At 49.5% G+C, this 11797-nt stretch overlaps 1 protein-coding gene and 1 long non-coding RNA gene across 2 annotated transcripts; one reads left to right on the top strand and one right to left on the bottom strand.

Annotated features, from left to right (window-relative positions):
• Window positions 1-283: 283 nt before the first annotated feature.
• Window positions 284-1049, bottom strand: LOC125091340 (uncharacterized). Its single transcript, XR_007124651.1, has 2 exons — window positions 777-1049; window positions 284-604 (listed from the first exon to the last, which is right to left on the bottom strand). It is a non-coding gene; the product is annotated as an uncharacterized LOC125091340 (long non-coding RNA).
• Window positions 1050-10240: 9191 nt separating this feature from the next.
• LOC125091330 (cancer/testis antigen 1-like) lies at window positions 10241-11513 on the top strand. The gene is made up of 3 exons (XM_047714887.1): window positions 10241-10506; window positions 10832-10960; window positions 11189-11513. The coding sequence occupies exons 1-3, from the start codon at window positions 10283-10285 to the stop codon at window positions 11325-11327; spliced, it is 492 nt and encodes a 163-aa protein (XP_047570843.1). The 5' UTR covers window positions 10241-10282; the 3' UTR covers window positions 11328-11513.
• Window positions 11514-11797: the final 284 nt, after the last annotated feature.

The following is an 11797-nucleotide window of genomic DNA, read 5'->3' as shown; positions in this document are numbered from 1 at the left end:
CACCCCTCTCTTTTTTTCCCATCCTGCCCTACTCCCCCATTCCCCCACACAGAAACACCAAGTTTTTTTTTCTTCCTTGCCTGTGGGTTAAAGTATCAAGGAGGGAAATCCGTCTTCAGTGTTCAGTCATGACCCAGTCTTCATAGCCAGTTACTGTGTAACTGTCGATCTGCCAGTCTGACCCCAGCCCTCCTGGACTTTACATACCTCTCTCCTCACAACCTGTCTCTTCCCTTTCTTCCAACCTCCATACCATCAGAGAACTCAAAAGACACATACACAAATTTTCAAAATGTGTTGCTTTTATTAATTGTCACCATTAGTGTACGTTTTGGTATGAGGTTTATTCTTTATGGATTGGCCGTTTTTCAGAGCTTCCTCTGGGGATGCAGAGAAGAGTTTTAGGTCTTGGGCTCTACTCGTGTGAGACATTACTCGCAGAGGCAGAGTTGTCCAGTTTCTTTTTTCCTTGGACTGCCTTATTTGGATTCGCCTTTTTATATGCCCTGCGGTAACAGACTAATCCTTTCTGCTTTCTTGTTTTCTTTGGATTACTTGAACTCTGTTGAAGGGCTAATTTTACCCTGCTGACGATCTGCTTCAACTGGTGGGAAAAGAGAGGACATTAGTTTGGGAGCAGTAGATGGGGGGGGGGTTGCTACATGGGAAGTGTGGATTTATAAAAGGGGTGTGGGCTGAGGAGGGAGTTTGTCCCAGACGAGGACAGGTGGGAGTCTTGGGGGTGTAGAGGAGGACCATAGGTTGTGTGAGCTGACCTTTTCAATGTCTTCGATGTTGGGTTGACAGGGTTTCTTCTCATTCATCCCCTGTCTGTTGCTTGTAGTTGGCTGGTTAATGCTTGTGATTGGTGGTTCTGAATCTGTGCTGGGCTCTTGTGGTTTCCCACTCACCTCTACCTCGTCTAAGTCAACATTGTCTTGACCAACAGTTCTCCTGATCTCCCTATATATACTCTCTCTAGTACAATGAAGAGGCATACCCTTCGACTTCCTCTAGTCACCAAGAAACTCCTCCTAGACCCTGGTAGTCGTGGGATGACTCAGACTGACATCACAGTGCACCAGCCCATCCCATCTGCCTGCAGGGAGAGGGGGGTAAATTGCGAGGGAGGGCCAAATTATCTTGTTAGAGTAAGGGGGACTTACCTCAACTCCCCCTGAAGAGCCTTCCCAAAGTGATCTTTCAATTTTCCTCATCTCCCTTGATTCATTTGTTGTGGATCACATGGCAGAGAGGGGGTGTTTCCTCCAAGCTCTTCCCCATGCCCACACCACTGAGTGGTTTGTTCCGTTCTCCCCCACCCTCCATCACTACCTGTTTGGTTTTTTTTCTAAAGCTGAAACATTTCACATTTATTACTGAACCAACCTACTGGTGCAGAGGGGTAGTAGCAGAAAAATCATTTCCCTGAGAAAACATGTCTATTGGCCAGGGAGAAAGGATGTTCACAGAGTGATAGGATAGAACACAGGATCTTCACGTGTGTGCCAGTTAGGTGTGTCTTCTCATGATGTGTGATGCCTTGTAGACCCAGCCTGGTTCTTCTGCTCTTGGAGTTGGACCTGATTTTATTACCAGTTTTCATCTGAATCCCCTGGGGGGATGGGACGGTTCTGCTTTTGTTTCTTGGCCAGCAATCGTTTGATTCTGAAAGTCTTGTGAGAAGACATGGCCAGAAACGTCCACACACAGCGGGATGGTGGCAAAAAAGAGAAAGGCCTACCTCATTTTTGTCTTACCGAAAATTCCTCCTTACCTTGTTACATCTTACCGAAAATTCCTCTAAGCGAATGAGGTTCTGCGAAAGTCTCATCCCACTTCCCACCAACAATGTTCTTCAGACCATTCACTATTTGGCAACTATCGGACAACTTTCCCAGTGTGTGTGTGTGTGTGTGTGCGCACGTATGTGTGTGTGTGTGTGTGTGTGTGTGTTTATCTATGTGTATGTGGTTACTGGATATACTTTGGGGAGGCCTATATTTGTAAGTTTCTTCTTCCAGGGAGCCTCAAATTAGTATCATCAGTGTTACAGGCCTCTCCCATGGCCATGGTTGAATTAATCCCTTGGCTATGCCACAGGGGGACCCTGCAAATGAGGATTAGGATCTTTTTTGGTCATAGAGGCAGGAGCAGCAGCATCTTGTAAGTGTCTTAGTGTATTAATCAGGGTTCTCCAGAGAGACAGAAACAATATATGAGGAATTAGCTCAGGTGATTATGGAGGCTGAAAAGCCCCACAATATACTATTAGCATCCTGGAGGCCCAGGAAAGCCATGATATGATTCAGTTCAAGTCTGAAGGCCTGAGAACCAGGAGAGCTGATGATGTAAATCCAGGTCCAGAGGCAGGAGAATGTGCGATGAGAGATCTCAGCTAGCAGTAAGACAGAAAAAAGGCGTGTAAGTTTCTCTTCCCTCTGCCTTCTGTTCTATTCAGGCGCTCAACAGATTGGATAATGCCCACACATACTGGGGAGAGCAGTCTACTCTACTGAGTCCACCAATTCAAATGCTGATCTCATCTGAGAACACCCTCACAGGCACACCCAGAAATAACATTTAATCTGGACACCCCATTGCCAGTCAAGGTGACACAAAATTAACCATCACAACATGGGTCACACATCACACATCACAAGGGTCATCACAAGTTGGTGTTAAATTGACACCCATACACATATCCTTAAACCATACTTAATCTCAAATAAAGACAATAACAAGGTCATAATTACCATTAACATGGTACAACTATCCTGGATAAAGTAAAAAATGCACTAACCCCTTCCCCAGATGAGGAGTTAAAGTCCTTGAGTGATGATGTTTACTCTTCTTCTCGATACCTCATAACTTAGGTACTATGATTTAAAAGTAACAAAACATGGGGCGCCTGGCTGGCTCAGTCCGTCAAGCGTCTGTCTTTGTGTCAGGTCATGATCCTGGAGTCCTGGGATGGAACCCTGCTCAGCAGAGAGCCTGTTTCTCCCTCTCTCTCTGCCCCTTCCCCTGCTCACTCTCTTTCTCTCTCTCAAATAAATAAATAAATAAATAATCTTAAAAAAAAAACAAAATAAAAGTTACACAACTTAAATACTATGATATAAAATCAATATATCTTATGGTACATGATACGGGAATAAGAGAGGAAATCAAACACACACACACAGACACACATACACACACACAGGAATTCCTAAGAAGGAAATAGTCATGACAATTACAGTCCTTGTTTCTGTAACTGGTAACATGCTTATCGCTGGTATTTCTATGAACGTCCTTTCACTACCCATTTTATATTCCCTCTGCTTTCAGCAACCACCTCAGTTGGTTTTTTAACTGGGTGGGGTGATCCCAACCTTCATTCCTGAAGGCTCTGGGTCATTAATAGTCCTGCCTGGAGTGGGTTGTTGTAGTTTTCCATTATCTTTAATCACAGGGCGTAATGCTAAGAGACTTAATAATAAGAAACACCCTTATATCTCCTGCACCCCAGTCTTCCTTACCTCCATGGTGGAGTAGTCGTCCAATTTCCCCTTGGTAATCAGGATCAATCATCCCAGCCAGCACAGGAACCCCCTTCCTTGCCCATTGATTCACAGGCACGAGGAGCCCCACGTGGCCAGGTGGCATCTTAACTTCCAGTTCGGCAGAATCGGTGTTGGGCTTCCTGTTGGGAAGGACCTTTCCTCCCTTCGGAACCAAGGCCTCTAGAACCCCAGAGAACAAGGCCACAGGAGCAAGAAGCACTAGTGTTGCCGGTGGGTCACGAGGGGGAATAGGGAGTTGGTGCCGTTTCTGCTTGGTGATTCCCGCAGCCACGAATCCCACGGGAGCAGGAGGCCGTAGAGGGGATGCGCAATCGGGGTTCAGGAGGCTTTCTGGGGAGCCTCGCCCCGGCCCTGCGAGCGGTGGCCCCAGCCAGCCCCGCCACTGAGGCTTGGGAAGGCCACTCCGCGGCTCTGCCAAGGCGGCCGCTTCAGGATGGCGGGGGACGAAGCCAGGAAGACCAGGGAAGGCTGCGCGCGCGGGGGCCCGGGAACGTGCTTCTGGCTGTCGAGAGACTTCCTCGCCTGCGAGCCCGGCTCTGTGTGGTCCCCCGAGCCCGGGTCAGGGGCTCCGTGAGTCCGCAGACCGGGCTTTGGGGGGAAGCATTGCGCGCAGGGAAGGCGAACCCCTCTCCCGAGTAAGCCTGCACTCCAGCCAGGACAAAACGCTGCCCTTTTCACAACTGAAGTTGTCTAATGTCATCAGCTTTGGTGGGTGGAAGTCCATGTGGCTGAGTGCTTGCGTCACCTCCGTCCCTGTGTCCACGGCTACTTTGTTCACGAGGCCACTGCGCTGGCTCAGGAGAGAGGCTGACAGTAGCCGGCAGAGTGGGTCCTCCTATCCATTGATCACGAAAATCCTCCTCTGCAGAGTTGCTCCTTGCTGAGCATTCACATGGGACAAGACACCTTCATGCTTTTGCCCTTCTGGAAAGTTCTTTCCAAGGCTCTTTTGTCATCAATTTTCCAATCATGCTCCTTCCAAATCCCTCAGCATCTTGCCAAACCCTTGGCTGGTATACCAAGCCCCTGGCTGGTATATAATCGCACGTCTGGCCGTTTCTCCTTCCAAGAACAGTGAAAAACGAGGTGCGCTGCTGCAATCTCTGCCCATTGGGAGGGTCCCCCCTTGACCGCAGTCTCAGATGACATCCTGGAGCGGAGCTGTAGCCCGCTTCGGAGTGCTGCCTGCATGTGGTGCAGGACCCTCTGTCAGCCAGGCTCGAGTCTGCCCTTCCCCTGCCAACTGGTCATAGGGAGCTCATCGTGAGGCCACAGGTGCCGGGAGAGAGGAGCAGGGCAGCAGCACTGGGGACCATGGGCATTTGGGCCCATTTTTCACTTAAAAATTTTTTTGAAGTTTATCTATTTATTTTATTGACATGATCTCTATACCCCGCATGGAGCTGGATCTCACAAACCCGAGATCTACAATCTCACACTCTTCCAACAGAGCCCCCTGGGTGCCCTGGGCCACATTTTCACTTTTCATTTCCTCGTGCCTTCGAGGTCTGCTCACTGGTTCCACGTGTAACACGTCCACGTGGTGATGTCCGTGCCCAGCTTTATGGCTCAGTGGGTCAGAGGACACGTGAGTGAGGACGCACGGCTCTAACCTCGAGGTAACCCAGTGACCTGGTGTCGGGGCTCGGCCTCTAGTGAGGCCCAGGAGCAGGCCAAGAGCTGTTTCTCCAGAGAAGAGCAGATGGGTCAGGGCCTTGCTCCAAGATCCTAAAGGCCTGTGCTGTGATTCACCTCTAGGGCTTCCACAGGCTCCCAACAGCATCCTTAGCTGTCACTGGCACCTCGAACACCACCAGACCTGCTGGGCCTGCGGCAGAACCTTCTTTTGTTCTGGGCTCCCCTCAAAACTAGCAGCTTTTCAGGTCCCTCAGTAAATGGGCTGCAGTATGTCGGAGGAATGAGGGATATGTTGCCTCCCACACCCAAAGAGGCCCGGTGGGCATTGTGACTCTTTTTGTGGTAAAGGAGGAGCCAGAAGCAACAACGTCTTCTTCACCTCAGAAGGGCTATCTTGATGTGCCCCACACCACTGGACCCGTAGGAAATTCACCAAGAAGGCCCCTGAATAATTGTTGGATTTATTTCCCAACCTCCGACATACGGTATAGACACACACATTACCAATCAGTCTAGAGCTGTTGCTACTTCTTTGTCACTAGGTCCCATCGGCATGTCTTCGACGTGATGGGCCAGTGTGAAATCTTGTGGAAAGGGAAGATACTCAGGATCCCTGCAAACAAAATTATGAGCCTGGGCTGGAGAGCCGATTCGCCCCTGAGGTAGAACAGGGAAGGCGTATTACTGGTCTAGTGAAGTGAAAACAGATTCTGGCTGTTCTTATGACAGGGATGGAGAAAAAGACATTTGCCAGATTAATAGCTGCAGAGTGGGGTGCCCAGGTGGCTCAGTCACTTAAGCGTCTGCCTTCATCCCAGATCATGATCTCAGGGTCCTGGGATCAAGCCCCATGTCAGGGTCCCTGCTCGGTGGGGAGTCTCCTTCACCCTCTGCTTCTGACCCCCCCTCCCCTGCTTGTGCTCTCATTCTGTCTCTCTCAAATAAATAAATAAAATTAAAAAAAATCGCTGCATACGAGGTATCAAGGGAGGTGTTATCTGCTCGATCAATGAAACTACAGGTGGCACACCCGCTGCAGGGGAGCTGCCATCTGGCTGAGTTTATGGTAACACACTTTCGTGCTCTAAGACTCATCTCTCGACTGCACAAGCTGAATGGGAATGCTGAATGGGGATGTGGTGGGGATCGCCACCCCTGCATCTCTCAAGTCCTTGATGGTGGCACTAAAGTCTACACTCCCTCCATGAATGTGGTCTTGCTTTTGGTTTACTATTTTCCTAGGTAGAAGCAGTTCTAATGGCTTCCAGTTGACCCTCACTCCACAGGTCACAGAAACTGTAGCTGCAAAGATTGTCTATTTCGATTACACATTCTGGAGCTGGGGACGTAAGCACATGATACATTTAGGAACACACTGGGCCACTGTGAATCAGACCTTAGCGAGAACTCCATGGATCTCCCTGCCTCCAGAGCCTTCTGCTCTGACTTCTGGGCCAGAGTGGACATTTTGGGTCTCCTGAAATTAGCAGCAGTTCAGAGTCAGTGTCTGTAGTCCCCAAAAAGATTGATTATATCTCAGTGTACTATTACCTTTGTCAAAGGCCATTGGTCCCTTCGGGGAAGGCTAGGAGAAAGAAAGACCAAGAGTTATAAATTTTCAGCAGTGTGCAAAGCTCGCTCGTGAAGGGGACCTGGGCTTCCCTTCTTCCAAGTGGATCTGGGTCTGTGAACTGGCTCACACCTTGAAAATGATTGAAGGGCCATGACTTTCTTTTTTTAATGATTCAGGTTAGACTTAAGACTTGTGTTCACTTGATTTAGATATTTCTGCTTGTACAGATCCATTAGGAGTTTAGTAGTCTTCCTATTTCACTTCTAGTAGCATCATGCTCAGTTAGCCAACGCTGCAGTGTCTGCATGAACCCCGCTATTCTGATTGCTGCTTTACCTCTGCTGTCCATTATAGAAACCTTAGTCACACCCTGCCTTGGGTGATTAAATGCCACCCACTGGCCTCTGCCACGCTGGTACCCAAATACTACCATTGCATCGAGGGTTTCCAATTCCGTGGCTGCAGTTCCCACTATAAGGTCCGACCTGCCGAGAAGAGCAATCACAGAACTCTTCGAGGAAGCTGGTGCTCCCTTCGCAAATTGATTCTTCACAGCATTGGTGAAAGGTGCGTCTTCTGGACCCTCCCGGGGTGGGTGAGCAGGTCTTAAATGACAAATCCACTCGAACATTCCAACCTTGTAAGCCTTCTGATCCTTTCCTCTATATTAAACCAAGGCAGGTTCAGCATTTCTAACTTGTTCGTGGTGAGCCATGTTTAGGTCCAATCAAACATCAGAGACCTTTCTAATTCTAATAGAGACCTGTTGCATCCTGGAGATGCAGTATTAAATGCAAGATCTCTGCTTCGCGAGCCCATGTGGATAAACGTGGCCTGATCCAACTTTACGTCCCGCCCACCATTATCCCACACCCTCGGTATCCATTCCCACACGTGGTCCCCGAATTTCTGTCCGGATAAATTGGTATGTTCCATTGTTTTGGAGTGGAACATACCTCCTCACAGGTCACACTTTGTACCTTACCTGTGGGGGCCTGCTGGGATTTGAGTCTACTTACAGGTCTAGAAGCAAAGCGGAGTGGTGGGGTAGGTCCTGAACAGAGTCAGTGCCATCTTGCCTGGCAGCTGCCTCAGGGGGACGCCATTATGGTTTCCTTGGGCGATGTGTAGTTAATCCCCTCACAGGGAGGTGGAGAGGCCAATGCCACTGTGAGTTTAGAGGCTGCTGTCACTGGGGGTGGGGAGGCCACTTCCACTGGTAAACACTCATCACAGTTTAGGGGTTCAGTGGCCTCGGCTTCAGTAGTGTATTCCCACATGTCCTCTCCATCTTAATTTGTATGATCCCCTTCTTTCCCAGTCTACGGCCTCAGTTTAACTGTGGGCACCCTTCAAGTCTGGAGGTTCAACTTGCATTGTAATTCAGGTAGTTGCACATGAGGTTCTGCATTTGAATTTCCAGCAATTTTGGCTCTGTGGCTGTAGAACATAAGTGTTTCTTTCAGGGCACACACAGGAGCTCTTAAGCCAGTTATGTGGTGTTTGAGCCGGGAATTCAAATCCCCGAGCTCATCCTCTCCTTTCACCACATTGTCCAGCCACATTAGGAGCTACCCACCGACATCACTGTATTTGTGAGTTTTCCAAAAAAATGTTCAAAAATATATACAGAGTCACCTGGCTCCTTGTTCCTTCTACGTGGTTGATTAGGAGTATCCAATGCAGATATTTTGCTTATCTCTATCAGTTTATGCCATGGGCTATCAGTGTTCTCTTTACCACTAGAAACAGACATGAGCATCTTTAAATCTAATCAGATTGGTAAGTCAATTCCAGAAACCTGAGAGCCAATTCAGAGAACTCATCTCTAAAATCCTGTTCCTTTGGAACTCCTCCTTGTACCAAATCTGTATTAGGGTTTTCCAGAGAAGTAGGACCAAGAAAACCAACAGCCAATTCATTCATTCATAGATAGATAGATAGATTGTGGAAGCTGAGGGGTCCCATAGATAGGTAGATAGATAGATGTAGATTGATTATGGAAGCTGAGGGATGCCATGACCTGGCCTGAAAGCTGGAGACCCATGAAGGATGGTGGTGTAATTCAGCCTGAGTCTGAAGGTATGAGAACCAAGGGAGGGGGAAGTGGTGTAAATCTCAGTCCAAGGGGGGGTGTGAGAAGATGAGATGAGATGAGATATCACAGCTCAACAGTGAGAGAGAGGAAAGCGGGGAAGGGCAAATTCCTCCTTCCTCCACCTTTTGTTTTGTGCAGGCTCTCAGGGATTGGATAATGTCTACCCAAAACTGGGGGTCTACTTTACTGAATCCACAGATTCAAATGCTAATCCTATATGGAAACACCCTCACAGACATTCCCAGAAACATTGTGTACTTGGGGTGCCTGTGACCAGGCAAGCTGATACATAGAATTAGCTATCACACCTCATGAGCCATCTGCTCTTAGGAGCATGACCTCAGCATGCATATGGTGACTGCTTTTCTACACAAGTCACTGCCCAGTGGGATTGTATATTGCAGAGTATCAATCTTTCTCTGTATAGAATGGGGACCAAAAATATAAGTGACCAAGAAGAAAATAAAATTGGCTACATCCGGGTGCCTGGGTGGCTCAGTGGGTTAAAGCCTCTGCCTTCAGGTCAGGTCATGGTGTCAGGGTTCTGGGATTGAGACCCGCATAGGGCTCTCTGCTCAGCAGGGAGCCTGCTTCCCTTCCTCTCTCTCTCTGCCTACTTGTGATCTCTGTCTGTCAAATAAATAAACAAAATTTAAAAAAATAATTGACTACATCAAAATTAAAAACTTTTGTTCTGCAAATAATACTAATCAAGAAATTGAGAACACAACCCACAAAATGGATGAAAATATTTTAAAATCATGTTTGGTTAGAGACTTGTGTCCAGAACCTATAAATAGCTCTTGTAACTTAGAAATGTTATTCTTAGAATCTTAAAAGTCTGAGACTGACAAGAGACTTTTTGATATGATTCACTTTCTCCCAGCTTGCCACTGTCCCCTTGCCATTTACTGATGGGGCAACTGAGATACACAGAGGGACCACAAGGCCATTGACAGTCTTTCCCTCAGTACACACCTCTCCAAGTCCAAACCATGGTGTCGAGTGTCCCCAGAAGGCTAAATCAGCCATGTCTTGACCCCATTCCCCCTGCCACATTTGCCCCTTTTTTCTCTGCCCCTTCGTCTGGACTATTCCCCCTTCCTCCAACCACACGCTTCCCCTCCAGCCTCTCAGTCAAGGATAGGAGGGGCCTGTTTGCACAGGCGCAGTAGGGAACCTGAGTTGCCTCGCGTGCTAGGGGCGGGGCTTCCTGAGGGAGCCTGCTTTCCCGCGCAGGCAGGGTCGGCTTGGCGGGAACCAATCACATGCGAGAAGCCATACGCGAGGTCTGTCTGCACATGCGCCCTGGGCGTCCCCAGCGGCCTTGCGCGCGGAGGGGCGGAGCTTCAGGCGGGAGCCTCAGTGGCAGGGTTGGGCTCGAAGAAGGCAGTCGGAGCAGCCATGCAGGCCCCAGACGATGGTGCGGGGGGTGCCGAGGGTGGTGCCGGAGCGCCCGAGGGTCCCGGAGGCCCCGGAGAACCCGAAGGCTGTGATGGGACCGCAGCTGAGGGCCCAGTGGCTGGGGGAGCTTCTGAGCTCGAGGGGGCATCGCCTGCCCCTAGGAACGGTGAAGACGCTTCAGCCTTGGCCTCAGGCGAAGCCTCAGGAAGCCAGCTGTTGGAGTTGTATCCTTTCGAAGCAGCCCCTGGGACTGGGAGGGGGCAGGGAGTTCGCAGGAGGTGGGGGCAGAAGGATCGGTAGGAGGGGTTTGGGGGAGTGTGGGCGGGGGACTTGCGGAGTTGGGGCAGGAGGGGAGTGGGGCGGCGGGGGAGGAGGAGCTGGAGAGAAAGCTGGGGTGGTCTGAGGGGGGTTGTGAGGCAGACTTCCTGAAGCCCCCCAGGTGGTCTTGGGGGCCCGAGGGGCAGTCTGGGGGAAGGCAGGCTTCCGGTGGGTGGGGCGGCCTCAGCCCTAAAGTCCGCAAAGATGCTGCCTTAACCGGATCTCCACCAGCGCCCTCAGGGTGCCTTTCCTGTGCTACGTGGATGCGGAGATGGCCCGCCAGTACCTGATCTCAGGCGAGGAATCCTTCCAGGGGGCCGCTCAGATGGAGCTCGCAGTGATTGGCAGTGACCTGCTAATGTAAGTTCTAGAAGGGGCTCGGGGGAGCAGGTGGGAACCTGGGCCAGTCTCAGCATGAGGGTCGGTCTTTGGGACATGCGCAAACACCGAAGGCTTGGGCTAAAGAGGCATGTGGGGCACAGGGTCTATTGCATCCTCAGGCGTGGCTTGGGGAGGGGTTTTGCACTGATGAGGGCTGGGAGTTCGTTAACCAAATCTAAAGTTATTTCCTTTTCCCCTCACTTTTAGCAAACTCACTGCCCAGGACTCTACCCTCCTGCAGATTTCCACTGCCACCCTGCTCAACCAGCTTTCCACCATAATTCAGACCATGCAGCACTTTGTGCCCCCGTTTTTTGCCAAGCCTCGGCCTGGAAAAGGGGGCTGAGTTCACAAGAGAGCCCCGTTTTAGGCAGTGTGTCCTTCCCCAGGTGCATGATTTTGCAGTAGTTGCCTCTTTGTTTTGGAGCATAATTGTTGGCCATACTGGCCCTGCAGTACTCGCTGCTCACTTGTTTGTTTTCATTGGCCTTAAATATTGGTTGCCACAGATAATAAAACTGAAGCACTGTTACGTGTCTGAGTTTCTTTTCAGCGTCCAGATTTGTCCTCAGGTTGGAGGGGAGGTTCTGGGATTCAGATATTCAACTTGTACAAGGCGGTTGAAAACATTGAAAAAATGAAAGAAAATGAAAATTGCTTGGTTCCTATCATTCAGCATTGACTAATGTCAGCATTTTCGAATACTTTTGTAATTTTAGGGTTGTAGGAATAATACAATAAATTTATAGCGTCATATAAATGAGTAAGGCTTTTCAAATTTAGCATCATTTTTCCCCCCTGAGATATTTTTCATCT

The sequence above is a fragment of the Lutra lutra genome, chromosome X (genome assembly GCF_902655055.1).
Source record: "Lutra lutra chromosome X, mLutLut1.2, whole genome shotgun sequence".
Taxonomy (NCBI): Eukaryota; Metazoa; Chordata; class Mammalia; order Carnivora; family Mustelidae; genus Lutra; species Lutra lutra.
This window is presented reverse-complemented; position numbering and strand designations above follow the sequence as displayed.